The sequence below is a fragment of the Oncorhynchus keta genome, chromosome 23 (assembly GCF_023373465.1).
Source record: "Oncorhynchus keta strain PuntledgeMale-10-30-2019 chromosome 23, Oket_V2, whole genome shotgun sequence".
Lineage (NCBI taxonomy): Eukaryota > Metazoa > Chordata > Actinopteri > Salmoniformes > Salmonidae > Oncorhynchus > Oncorhynchus keta.
This window is the reverse complement of record NC_068443.1, coordinates 3137364-3148672: the sequence shown is the minus strand read 5'-3', so window position 1 is coordinate 3148672 and position 11309 is coordinate 3137364. Positions and strand designations below refer to the sequence as shown.

The 11309-nt window shown below is 46.2% G+C and overlaps 1 protein-coding gene, 2 long non-coding RNA genes and 1 other non-coding gene across 90 annotated transcripts in view; 1 reads left to right on the top strand and 3 right to left on the bottom strand.

Annotated features, from left to right (window-relative positions):
* Positions 1–1275: 1275 nt before the first annotated feature.
* Positions 1276–4255, bottom strand: LOC127910882 (uncharacterized). Of its 50 annotated transcripts, none has more exons than XR_008076533.1 (5): positions 3228–4255; positions 3096–3161; positions 2840–3062; positions 2357–2777; positions 1276–2257 (listed from the first exon to the last, which is right to left on the bottom strand). It is a non-coding gene; the product is annotated as an uncharacterized LOC127910882 (transcript). The 50 variants fall into 50 exon arrangements; XR_008076534.1 differs by having other exon boundaries at positions 3261–4255; XR_008076529.1 differs by having other exon boundaries at positions 2357–2453; positions 2553–2777; positions 2840–4255.
* Positions 4256–4264: 9 nt separating this feature from the next.
* On the bottom strand, positions 4265–8563 carry LOC127910884 (uncharacterized). Of its 15 annotated transcripts, none has more exons than XR_008076605.1 (4): positions 4942–8563; positions 4710–4777; positions 4526–4641; positions 4265–4477 (listed from the first exon to the last, which is right to left on the bottom strand). It is a non-coding gene; the product is annotated as an uncharacterized LOC127910884 (long non-coding RNA). The 15 variants fall into 15 exon arrangements; XR_008076602.1 differs by having other exon boundaries at positions 4265–4641; positions 4942–5221; positions 5366–8563; XR_008076592.1 differs by having other exon boundaries at positions 4265–4641; positions 4942–5173; positions 5366–8563.
* On the top strand, positions 8366–9532 carry LOC127910883 (uncharacterized). Of its 24 annotated transcripts, none has more exons than XR_008076576.1 (5): positions 8368–8492; positions 8549–8756; positions 8811–9025; positions 9190–9282; positions 9395–9527. It is a non-coding gene; the product is annotated as an uncharacterized LOC127910883 (long non-coding RNA). The 24 variants fall into 24 exon arrangements; XR_008076583.1 differs by having other exon boundaries at positions 8811–8950; positions 9199–9282; positions 9395–9525; XR_008076589.1 differs by having other exon boundaries at positions 8366–8492; positions 8811–9226; positions 9339–9532.
* LOC118377485 (activin receptor type-2B-like) overlaps positions 9096–11309 on the bottom strand; it is a 23598-nt gene continuing 21384 nt past the window's right edge. Inside the window, exon 11 of the mRNA XM_052475960.1 lies at positions 9096–10838. Within this exon, the coding sequence (XP_052331920.1) occupies positions 10641–10838 (198 nt within the window). The 3' untranslated portion in view covers positions 9096–10640. The remainder of the gene's footprint in view (positions 10839–11309) is intronic.

The window sequence follows — 11309 nt, the reverse complement described above, 5'->3', positions numbered from 1 at the left end:
CACATTTCCATTAACTTCAAAGTGTTTCCTTTCAAATGGTATCAAGAATATGCATATTCTCGCTTCAGGTCCTGAGTTACAGGCAGGTAGATTTGGGTATGTCATTTTAGGCGAAAATTGGGGGGGGGAGGGGGGATCCTTAATAACTACATTGCCAAACGTAATTAAACTGGTCAGTCGTTTTTTAAATCCTGCCATCTAGTGTCAGAGACAGGATGCATTCAAGTGGCCGCAACACGTGTGTTCCCGATGGAAGTACACGCGCGCCGTGACGAATTTGACCGTTACCTCGTGTACATAAAAAGGTTTCTCAGAAACAGTTTTAGTCGAAAACGGAATTTATTGTCAACAAATAGAAAAATACAACACCAGGCTAACTCCTTGCGCTATGACTGAAGTCATCCGCTGTCAATGGATTGGCAATTTGGCAACGCTACTGTTATGGGTGTAAGATGGCACAGTGATGCCATCTGTTGGTAAATGTTCATTACTGCAACTCGTGTGTTTTACCGGTGTGCTTGAGATACCCGGATGTTATTGTGATGTACTGAACAAGACTGGTTACTCGCATCAATGCCTCTGTCTCGTCATTTAACATTCAAACAGCTACGTAGTGGGTGCCGCACTACGCTGCGTTCAATATTTTTGAACGCATAAATGGGCGTCAAGTATGGAACATGCAGTTTAGATAATTTACTAAATTTACTAATCTAAAAATTGTTAGCCGACATAGCGAAGTGAGTGACTGTCAGTGACTCACAAGACACATTGCACCTTTTATATTCTACTATTCTAACTGTCAACAGGAAGTTGAGACCCAGACTGAGATGTTAAAAAAGATTGTGTTGCTTTTGCCTGGAGCCAGTGTTGTGCCGAACCCCCCCGCCAGAATCTCCCCCCACAATGAGGACCCCCCCACTCAATTCTTCTTTGCTGCGACTTGCTTGCTAGTTGAGATTTCTGCTCTCCACTCCGTTCTCAATTTAGCCTACATTTCACTGATCTAAGTAGCAGCTGTCAATGATCACCACGATCGTACCAGGGAAGATCTCTTTAAAGATTTAGTAGACTCTGCCCCCTACTGGGCATCATCAGTAACACACACACCTGGTGTGTGTGAGTGAGAGAGAATTTTCCAGTCTGTTGGTTAGTCGACGGCGACATCTTACAACTTGGTTAACTGTACAGTAAACTGGAAGATATTGATTATTTTGTTCCACATAATTCTTATTCTTTAGCCTATGCAGTGCAATAACCTTATTTTCCTTGAATGTGTAATCAATATTAGCTTTATTTTTGTCTTTTTAATGTATTCAATCCAATCCCACATTCACTGTGAACACTGCATATATTGGCTCAATCAGATATTACCTTGAAAATGTCAAGCTTGTTTATAACCCAGATCTACAGCTGAAGGGGTTGAATCCCAGCCCTAGTCTACACTAACACACAAAGACACTTCAGTGTGCACTGGTTGTGTTGTGTGTTTTTCCATCATGGGGCTACACATGGATTTGTGTGTACTGCGTCCACACACAGGACTTAATTGGTCTGAGAATAAACACACAGTTGGTTAAGTCAGTATTTTTTTTCAATATACAAAAAAAGATGGATGCATTCTTATCTAGTTCTTTCTAAATGTTCTGACTCACTGTAGTCAACATGACGTTCATCCATCCATACGCACCACAGACGACGCAGGGCCTCATGGTTTTTTACATCCAGAAAGCAGGATATATACATTAATCATGTTAACGGTCCTAAATATTCTGCAATAACATCCCATTTCCCAGAAATATTACACTTGAAATTAGCACGGTATAATTGACTCAAAATAATTAAAACGAAAAACAAAAGTCAAGTTTCTGTTTCTAAAGTAAAACAGAAAAATCAAGAGATATCTGTGACTGTTTATTAAGAGTTAGTTGCTGGCTAACTTAATGATCTAGCTCTTTGGAATAACCCCAATGACCTGATCCCAATCACACCTCCATAGAAATTAACAAAACAAAGAAGTGTAAATTACATGGAGGTAATTTACACCCCCCATCTTTCAAAATATGAAAAAAACCTGGCTGAGCCCTAACTACCACTAGTCCAACCTGGCTGAGCCCTAACTACCACTAGTCCAACCTGGCTGAGCCCTAACTACCACTAGTCCAACCTGGCTGAGCCCTAACTACCACTAGTCCAACCTGGCTGAGCCCTAACTACCACTAGTCCAACCTGGCTGAGCCCTAACTACCACTAGTCCAACCTGGCTGAGCCCTAACTACCACTGCAGTCCAACCTGGCTGAGCCCTAACTACCACTACAGTCCAACCTGGCTGAGCCCTAACTACCACTACAGTCCAACCTGGCTGAGCCCTAACTACCACTAGTCCAACCTGGCTGAGCCCTAACTACCACTGCAGTCCAACCTGGCTGAGCCCTAACTACCACTACAGTCCAACCTGGCTGAGCCCTAACCACCACTACAGTTCAACCTGGCTGAGCCCTAACTACCACTACAGTCCAACATGGCTGAGCCCTAACTACCACTACAGTCCAACCTGGCTGAGCCCTAACTACCACTACAGTCCAACCTGGCTGAGCCCTAACTACCACTACAGTCCAACCTGGCTGAGCCCTAACTACTACTAGTCCAACCTGGCTGAGCCCTAACTACCACTACAGTCCAACCTGGCTGAGCCCTAACTACCACTACAGTCCAACCTGGCTGAGCCCTAACTACCACTAGTCCAACCTGGCTGAGCCCTAACTACCACTAGTCCAACCTGGCTGAGCCCTAACTACCACTAGTCCAACATGGCTGAGCCCTAACTACCACTAGTCCAACCTGGCTGAGCCCTAACTACCACTAGTCCAACCTGGCTGAGCCCTAACTACCACTAGTCCAACCTGGCTGAGCCCTAACTACCACTAGTCCAACCTGGCTGAGCCCTAACTACCACTAGTCCAACCTGGCTGAGCCCTAACTACCACTGCAGTCCAACCTGGCTGAGCCCTAACTACCACTACAGTCCAACCTGGCTGAGCCCTAACTACCACTACAGTCCAACCTGGCTGAGCCCTAACTACCACTACAGTCCAACCTGGCTGAGCCCTAACTACCACTGCAGTCCAACCTGGCTGAGCCCTAACTACCACTACAGTCCAACCTGGCTGAGCCCTAACTACCACTACAGTCCAACCTGGCTGAGCCCTAACTACCACTACAGTCCAACCTGGCTGAGCCCTAACCACCACTACAGTCCAACCTGGCTGAGCCCTAACCACCACTACAGTCCAACCTGGCTGAGCCCTAACTACCACTACAGTCCAACCTGGCTGAGCCCTAACTACCACTACAGTCCAACCTGGCTGAGCCCTAACTACCACTACAGTCCAACCTGGCTGAGCCCTAACTACCACTAGTCCAACCTGGCTGAGCCCTAACTACCACTACAGTCCAACCTGGCTGAGCCCTAACTACCACTACAGTCCAACCTGGTTGAGCCCTAACTACCACTACAGTCCAACCTGGCTGAGCCATAACCACCAGGACTGGTATTGAAACATTACTAGAGCATGATAATGTTGATACTGGCAGGTAGAAAATATCAGGTGATCACCAATGACATCACAAAACAATCTAGCCCCGTCCAGAAACAACCCTAGCCCCTACTCAAGTCTAAACCTTAGATCAGAGGTGATTGGATAGGAATAGGGTGTAACTTCCACCTATCCTGTCAGAGGGAAAAGTGGCGTTATTACCATATTACTTATACACACATACAATTCTCCAAGATCCACACAAGGGTCTAGACTCAAGAGCAGGTGGTAGGGGTCTCTTCTAGATAGCAGACGTTACAGATTGGCCCTTCCAGCTCACACCCTCAAAACACTTAGATCCCCTGAACGCAGCTCACTTTCCAGATCACCTGAATTCTGATCACACACCTGAATGTCATTATCACACACTATTTAGTTCAGTTCTTTGCACCACATCATTGTGAGGTCTTTACATTTTTACATTTAAGTCATTTAGCAGACGCTCTTGTCCAGAGCGACTTACAAATTGGTGCATACACCTTATGACATCCAGTGGAACAGCCACTTTACAATAGTGCATCTAAATCTTTTAGGGGGCGGGGGGTGAGAAGGATTACTTTATCCTATCCTAGGTATTCCTTGAAGAGGTGGGGTTTCAGGTGTCTCCGGAAGGTGGTGATTGACTCCGCTGTCCTGGCGTCGTGAGGGAGTTTGTTCCACCATTGGGGGCCAGAGCAGTCTTGTTTGTTTTGTGACACTTCTTTCGGAGAGCTGGTTTTCCCGTGTTTAAATTTTTTTTTGCCTATTATCTGCCTGCACTTCAGCCTGTCATCTACCTATTGCCTGATCTCCCGGACTACATTACTAGTATTTTCCCTGCCTGTACTGTTGCCCTTTTGGACCTCCTGTGTATGACCTTCTGCCTGCCCCTGGACCCAGCTACCTGCCTCCTCCTGTGTATGACCTTCTGCCTGCCCCTGGACCCAGCTACCTGCCCCTGGACCCAGCTACCTGCCTCCTCCTGTGTATGACCTTCTGCCTGCCCCTGGACCCAGCTACCTGCCTCCTCCTGTGTATGACCTTCTGCCTGCCCCTGGACCCAGCTACCTGCCCCTGGACCCAGCAACCTGCCTCCTCCTGTGTATGACCTTCTGCCTGCCCCTGGACCCAGCTACCTGCCTCCTCCTGTGTATGACCTTCTGCCTGCCCCTGGACCCAGCTACCTGCCCCTGGACCCAGCTACCTGCCCCTGGACCCAGCTACCTGCCTCCTCCTGTGTATGACCTTCTGCCTGCCCCTGGACCCAGCTACCTGCCTCCTCCTGTGTATGACCTTCTGCCTTCCCCTGGACCCAGCTACCTGCCTCCTCCTGTGTATGACCTTCTGCCTTCCCCTGGACCCAGCTACCTGCCTCCTCCTGTGTATGACCTTCTGCCTGCCCCTGGACCCAGCTACCTGCCTCCTCCTGTGTATGACCTTCTGCCTGCCCCTGGACCCAGCTACCTGCCCCTGGACCCAGCTACCTGCCTCCTCCTGTGTATGACCTTCTGCCTGCCCCTGGACCCAGCTACCTGCCCCTGGACCCAGCTACCTGCCTCCTCCTGTGTATGACCTTCTGCCTGCCCCTGGACCCAGCTACCTGCCTCCTCCTGTGTATGACCTTCTGCCTGCCCCTGGACCCAGCTACCTGCCTCCTCCTGTGTATGACCTTCTGCCTGCCCCTGGACCCAGCTACCTGCCTCCTCCTGTGTATGACCTTCTGCCTGCCCCTGGACCCAGCTACCTGCCTCCTCCTGTGTATGACCTTCTGCCTGCCCCTGGACCCAGCTACCTGCCCCTGGACCCAGCTACCTGCCTCCTCCTGTGTATGACCTTCTGCCTGCCCCTGGACCCAGCTACCTGCCTCCTCCTGTGTATGACCTTCTGCCTGTCCCTGGACCCAGCTACCTGCCTCCTCCTGTGTATGACCTTCTGCCTGCCCCTGGACCCAGCTACCTGCCTCCTCCAATAAACACCTGCTGTGCCCTGCTCTTTAAACCAGCTCTCTGTCTTCCATCGTGTTCATTACACAATCTAGCAACATATTACCTTAGAGTGAAATGTAAGCACTAGCTGCATAGCTTTTGACCCCGAGCCACTCATACCAATCGTATATATTATAAAAATAAAGAACACAAAACCTTATTTCAGGGTTCTCCGCCAGGGTTTTGGACTCTGAGATAGTTGTATTTTTTAACACCTGTAACTGCCATTTCCTGCAATCTAGAGCAAAACATTGCCATAAATGATAACAAATCAAGTTTCTCACATACATACAAAACACACACTACTAGTCAAACGCTTGGACACTTACTCATTCCAGGGTTTTTCTTTATTTTGACTATTTTCTACATTGTAGAATAGTGAAGACATCAAAACTATGAATTAACACATGAAATCATGTAACCAAAAGTGTTAAACAAATCAAAATAATTTGAGATTCTTCAAAGTTGACACCCTTTTCCTTGATAACAGCTTTGCACACTCTTGGCATTCTCTCAACCAGCTTCATGTGTTAGTCACCTGGAATGCATTTCAATTAACAGGTGTGCATTGTTAAACGTTAATTTATGGAATTTCTTTCCCACTTCAGTTGTGTTGTGACATGGTAGTGGTGGTATACAGAAGACAGCCCTATTTGGTAAAAGACCAAGTCCATGTTATGGCAAGAACAGCTCAAATAAGCAAAGAGAAACGACAGTCCATCTTTACTTTAAGACATGAAGGTCAGTCAATCTAGAAAATTAAGAACTTTTTTTGGTTCCAACCGCCATGTCTTTGTGAGACGCAGTGTAGGTGAACGGATGATCTCCACATGTCTCGTTCCCACCGTTAAGCATGGAGGAGGTGTGATGGTGTCGGGGTGCTTTGCTGGCGACACTGTCTGTGATTTATTTGAATTCAAGGCACACTTAACCAGCATGGTTACCACAGCATTCTGCAGTGATACAAACGTCCCATCTGGTTTGGCTTAGTGGAACTATAATTTGTTTTTAACAGGACAATGACCCAGATCACCTGACCTCAACCCAATTGAGATGGTTTAGGATGAGTTGGACTGCAGAGTGAAGGAAAAACAAACAAAAAATGCTCAGCATATGTGGGAACTCCTTCAAGACTGTTGGAAAAGCATTTCAGGTGACTACCTCATTGGGTCAGTTGCAAGAATGCAAAGCTGTCATCAAAGCAAAGGTGGCTACTGTGAAGAATCTTAAATATATTTTCATTTGTTTAACACATTTTTGGTTACTATATGACTCCACACACACACACCGTTTTGATGTCTTCACTATTATTCTACAATGTAGAAAATAGTAAAAATAAAGAATAACCCTTTGAGTAGGTGTGTCCAAACTTTTGACTGGTACTATATAAAATTGCATAGTGGCTCAGCCAGCCCACAAGGCACCGCAGCCGGCCCGGAAGGTGGCGCAGCTCAGCTGGCCCCGCAAGGTGGCTCAGCCGGGCCCGCAAGGTGGTGCAGAGTCCCTCTTATATTATTTAGGGGAGAACCATGATATTTAGAAAATAAATTATAAAAACCACAGAGACACTCTTCAAATTGGAGGGAAAAAAATGGAGGGAAAAAAAACATTATTTCCCCAACAGGATACGGTGTAAAATCAGTGTTCTGCAACTGTGTACATTACAACAGGTATTTACATACCAAGTTCAAGCCTCTAATTTGGGTTGAACAGCATTAAACACGTCCTATATGCAACGTCCTATATGCAACGTCCTATATGCAACGTCCTATATGCAACGTCCTATATGCAACTAATGAGTCGAATAGAATTTGAAATCTCCACGGTACATAAAAGTAAAACTTGCAGTAAAATATAACGACTAAAAACACGATAAGTAACATAATATAACAAGAGATATTAATCTGTATAAAAACCTGAGGTATATATGTGCGGTCAGAGGGTAAACAGTTGAGAACTAACATAAAAAAAAAATACATATTATTACAATGAGCATCACTTACAGTTACATTCACAGAACAGAGAATACGTGACGACATCGACATTATCGATCGTCAAGGACCCTGGAGTAGTGAGCGCGGTAGGGGACAATTCAATTTCAGGAAGTACAATGAAATTCCATTTCTTTTCAAATAGGAAACTTTGCCATTGGAAATTCCAATCTGAACTGATAGGAATTTAAATGGTAGCGGGTGGGAGTCGGGACAGAAAGCCAGCGGTTGTGTGGGCAGGCTCAGTACGGCGGGACATCCATCCTGCTTAGACCTCTACCTCAATGATCCATCCTGCGTAGACCTCTACCTCAATGATCCATCCTGTGTAGACCTCTACCTCAATGAAACCACACCGCCCCATTATATTATTAGCCAGATAATTATAATTTTGGCTCAAAATAACAAGTTAGACAGGCCCACTGGGCTAAAAATGTACCAGCCCATATGGAATTTGCCCGAAATGCCAGATTGCGAGTCCGCCGCCAGATCCCAAACCTGGTAGTGAGTGTCAGCAGCATTGTGTGGATGTTCACTAGTTTGTTATAGTCTGGTCATATTAGCCTGGTTCCAGATGTGTTTGTGTTGTTATTGACCATAGGAGTTGGAAAGGCAGTTGGCAAGGCAGCACAAACAGATCTGGAACCAGGCTAGTCTGGTATGCAGGGTAGCCTAGTGGTTACAGCGTTGGACTAGTAACCGAAAGGTTGCAAGTTCGAATCCCCGAGCTGACAAGGTACAAATCTGTCGTTCTGCCCCTGAACAGCCACTGTTCCTAGGCCGTCATTGAAAATAACAATTTGTTCTTAATGGACTTGCCTAGTAAAATAAAGGTCAAATTTAAATTTAAAAAAAAAAATAAATAAAGACAGCCACTGTGTTTGGTTTTTCTTGCATGACATACAGGTTGCTGAGGTAACTGAACGACATAGAGGTTGCTGAGGTAACTGAACGACATAGAGGTTGCTGAGGTAACTGAACGACATAGAGTTTGCTGAGGTAACTGAACGACAGAGGTTGCTGAGGTAACTGAACGACAGAGGTTGCTGAGGTAACTGAACGACAGAGGTTGCTGAGGTAACTGAACGACAGAGGTTGCTGAGGTAACTGAACGACAGAGGTTGCTGAGGTAACTGAACGACAGAGGTTGCTGAGGTAACTGAACGACAGAGGTTGCTGAGGTAACTGAACGACAGAGGTTGCTGAGGTAACTGAACGACAGAGGTTGCTGAGGTAACTGAACGACATAGAGGTTGCTGAGGTAACTGAACGACATAGAGGTTGCTGAGGTAACTGAACGACATAGAGGTTGCTGAGGTAACTGAACGACATAGAGGTTGCTGAGGTAACTGAACGACATAGAGGTTGCTGAGGTAACTGAACGACATAGAGGTTGCTGAGGTAACTGAACGACATAGAGTTTGCTGAGGTAACTGAACGACATAGAGGTTGCTGAGGTAACTGAACGACATAGAGGTTGCGGAGGTAACTGAACGACATAGAGGTTGCTGAGGTAACTGAACGACATACAGGTTGCTGAGGTAACTGAACGACATAGAGTTTGCTGAGGTAACTGAACGACAGAGGTTGCTGAGGTAACTGAACGACAGAGTTTGCTGAGGTAACTGAACGACATACAGGTTGCTGAGGTAACTGAACGACATAGAGGTTGCTGAGGTAACTGAACGACATAGAGGTTGCTGAGGTAACTGAACGACATACAGGTTGCTGAGGTAACTGAACGACATACAGGTTGCTGAGGTAACTGAAAGACATACAGGTTGCTGAGGTAACTGAACGACATACAGGTTGCTGAGGTAACTGAAAGACATACAGGTTGCTGAGGTAACTGAACGACAGGGGTTGCTGAGGTAACTGAAAAGTAGTCTCACAAGTCAGACAATTTGTTTCCAAAATAAATGACTGGAAATCATAGCTTTGTGAAACTGGTCTACTGAGCAGACAGAGAGAGAAAAACAGAAACTTGTAACCAACTCAAGCACGGCCCTTCAAATACTTATTCACAGCTTCAACTGCAGTTCAGACAAAAAAATACAAAAATACTCTCAGTCTATTCCACAAACACGCACACACACTTTCACACACACTTTCACACACAGACACACGTACAAAACACATACGCACAAAAAAAAGTTACATCCAGAATGTATAACATTTCAATTTCAGATTTCATTGAGTAATGTCAGATAAAAAGTGTTTCCTGATAGCTTGGCTTCTCTACATGTGTAGAAAATGTTCCAATAGGCTGGAATCCTGAGATGTCGTAGTTCCAATCCAAAACCACAAGTCTAATTTTGTCCTAATCCTTTCCAAGTCCGTTCGTCCAATGCTACTCCTGCGTAGCGTCCGGGCCTCTTGCCCCCCCCCCCCTCCCCTCTCTACCTCCCCTAGTTAACTGTAAACACTACTCTACTTTTAGGCCCTGGGTTTAGAGTAGGGACGTCCCAAGGATTCAGGATAGCACTGATGGATGAGGCTCTATGGAGGGTTGGTTCAGGTGTCTGTGTCGTTATTTCAAAAAGGCGTTCCTCGCCAAACAAAGATGGACGACAGAACGCTGAGTAAAGAGCCACGTTTCATCCCGAGGAAGATAAATACGTTGGAACATTCTCGTGGTTCATCGGACATGAGTCCTGCGGATCTACAGTGTGTATGTCTATCGCCCGGGCTCTGTGTACGTCAGAGGTTTGGAATACGGTTAGCTTTCTTTGGCTGGCCGCCATCTTGACCAGACGACAGGATGAGGTAATAATCAAACCCACTAAACACAACATGAGGTATTGACTGAATAGAAGATTAATACAAGTTCATGTCTTAAGAGAGGTATTTGTCCAGCATATAGCTTATTTCTGTCGTGTAGTTTTCACTGAGAAAATCACACAAGACGGACAGAAGAGAAGACTTGATCCAAAATAACATTAAAAAAAAAAAATCTTAAAAACAATAATACCCAATATCAAGTCTATAAAAATAGCAGCTGTATTCAAGTTGTTTCAAAGTTTAGGCTAGAAAAGTCAGGAGCATCGTTCCGTGATGACGTCACTGCTCTGACGTCACATTAACACAGAACTCAGGTGCCGGACTCTTTAGGAGGTAGGTCGTCGTCGACGGTTACCGACATTACTACGGCAACTGGGCAGTCTGAGGTAGTGCTGACGGTTGTCCTGGCGATCTGGGAGATGCGTTCCTCGACACAGCCGGCGGAGAGACGAGCCTCGGCGTCATGGTCCCAACACTCCTCTATAGTCTCACACAACTGAGACAGACCCTGTGGCACCGACACACACAGCAAGAAGCCAAGAGGTTACAGGAAATACAATATAAAACAAACAAAAGAGTTTTTTTAAGTCCCCAAAGAGTTAAATATTTTCTCCAGTCCTCCAGTACCCCCAACAGAACACATTGTTTGTCGTGGCCCCGGACAAACACACCTGATTCAACTGGTCAACCAATCGTCAAGCTCTTAATGAGTTGAATCAGGTGAGTTTATAGAGGAACGACAACAGACATTAGTACTGGTGGGGGTACTGGAGGACTGGAGTTGGGAACCACCGTTCTACTGTTACCCCAGTGAACCATCCCAGCGTACCATCCCAGCGTACCATCCCAGCGTACCATCCCAGCGTACCATCCCAGCGTACCATCCCAGTGAACCATCCCAGCGAACCATCCCAGCGTACCATCCCAGCGTACCATCCCAGCGAACCATCCCAGCGTACCATCCCAGCGTACCATCCCA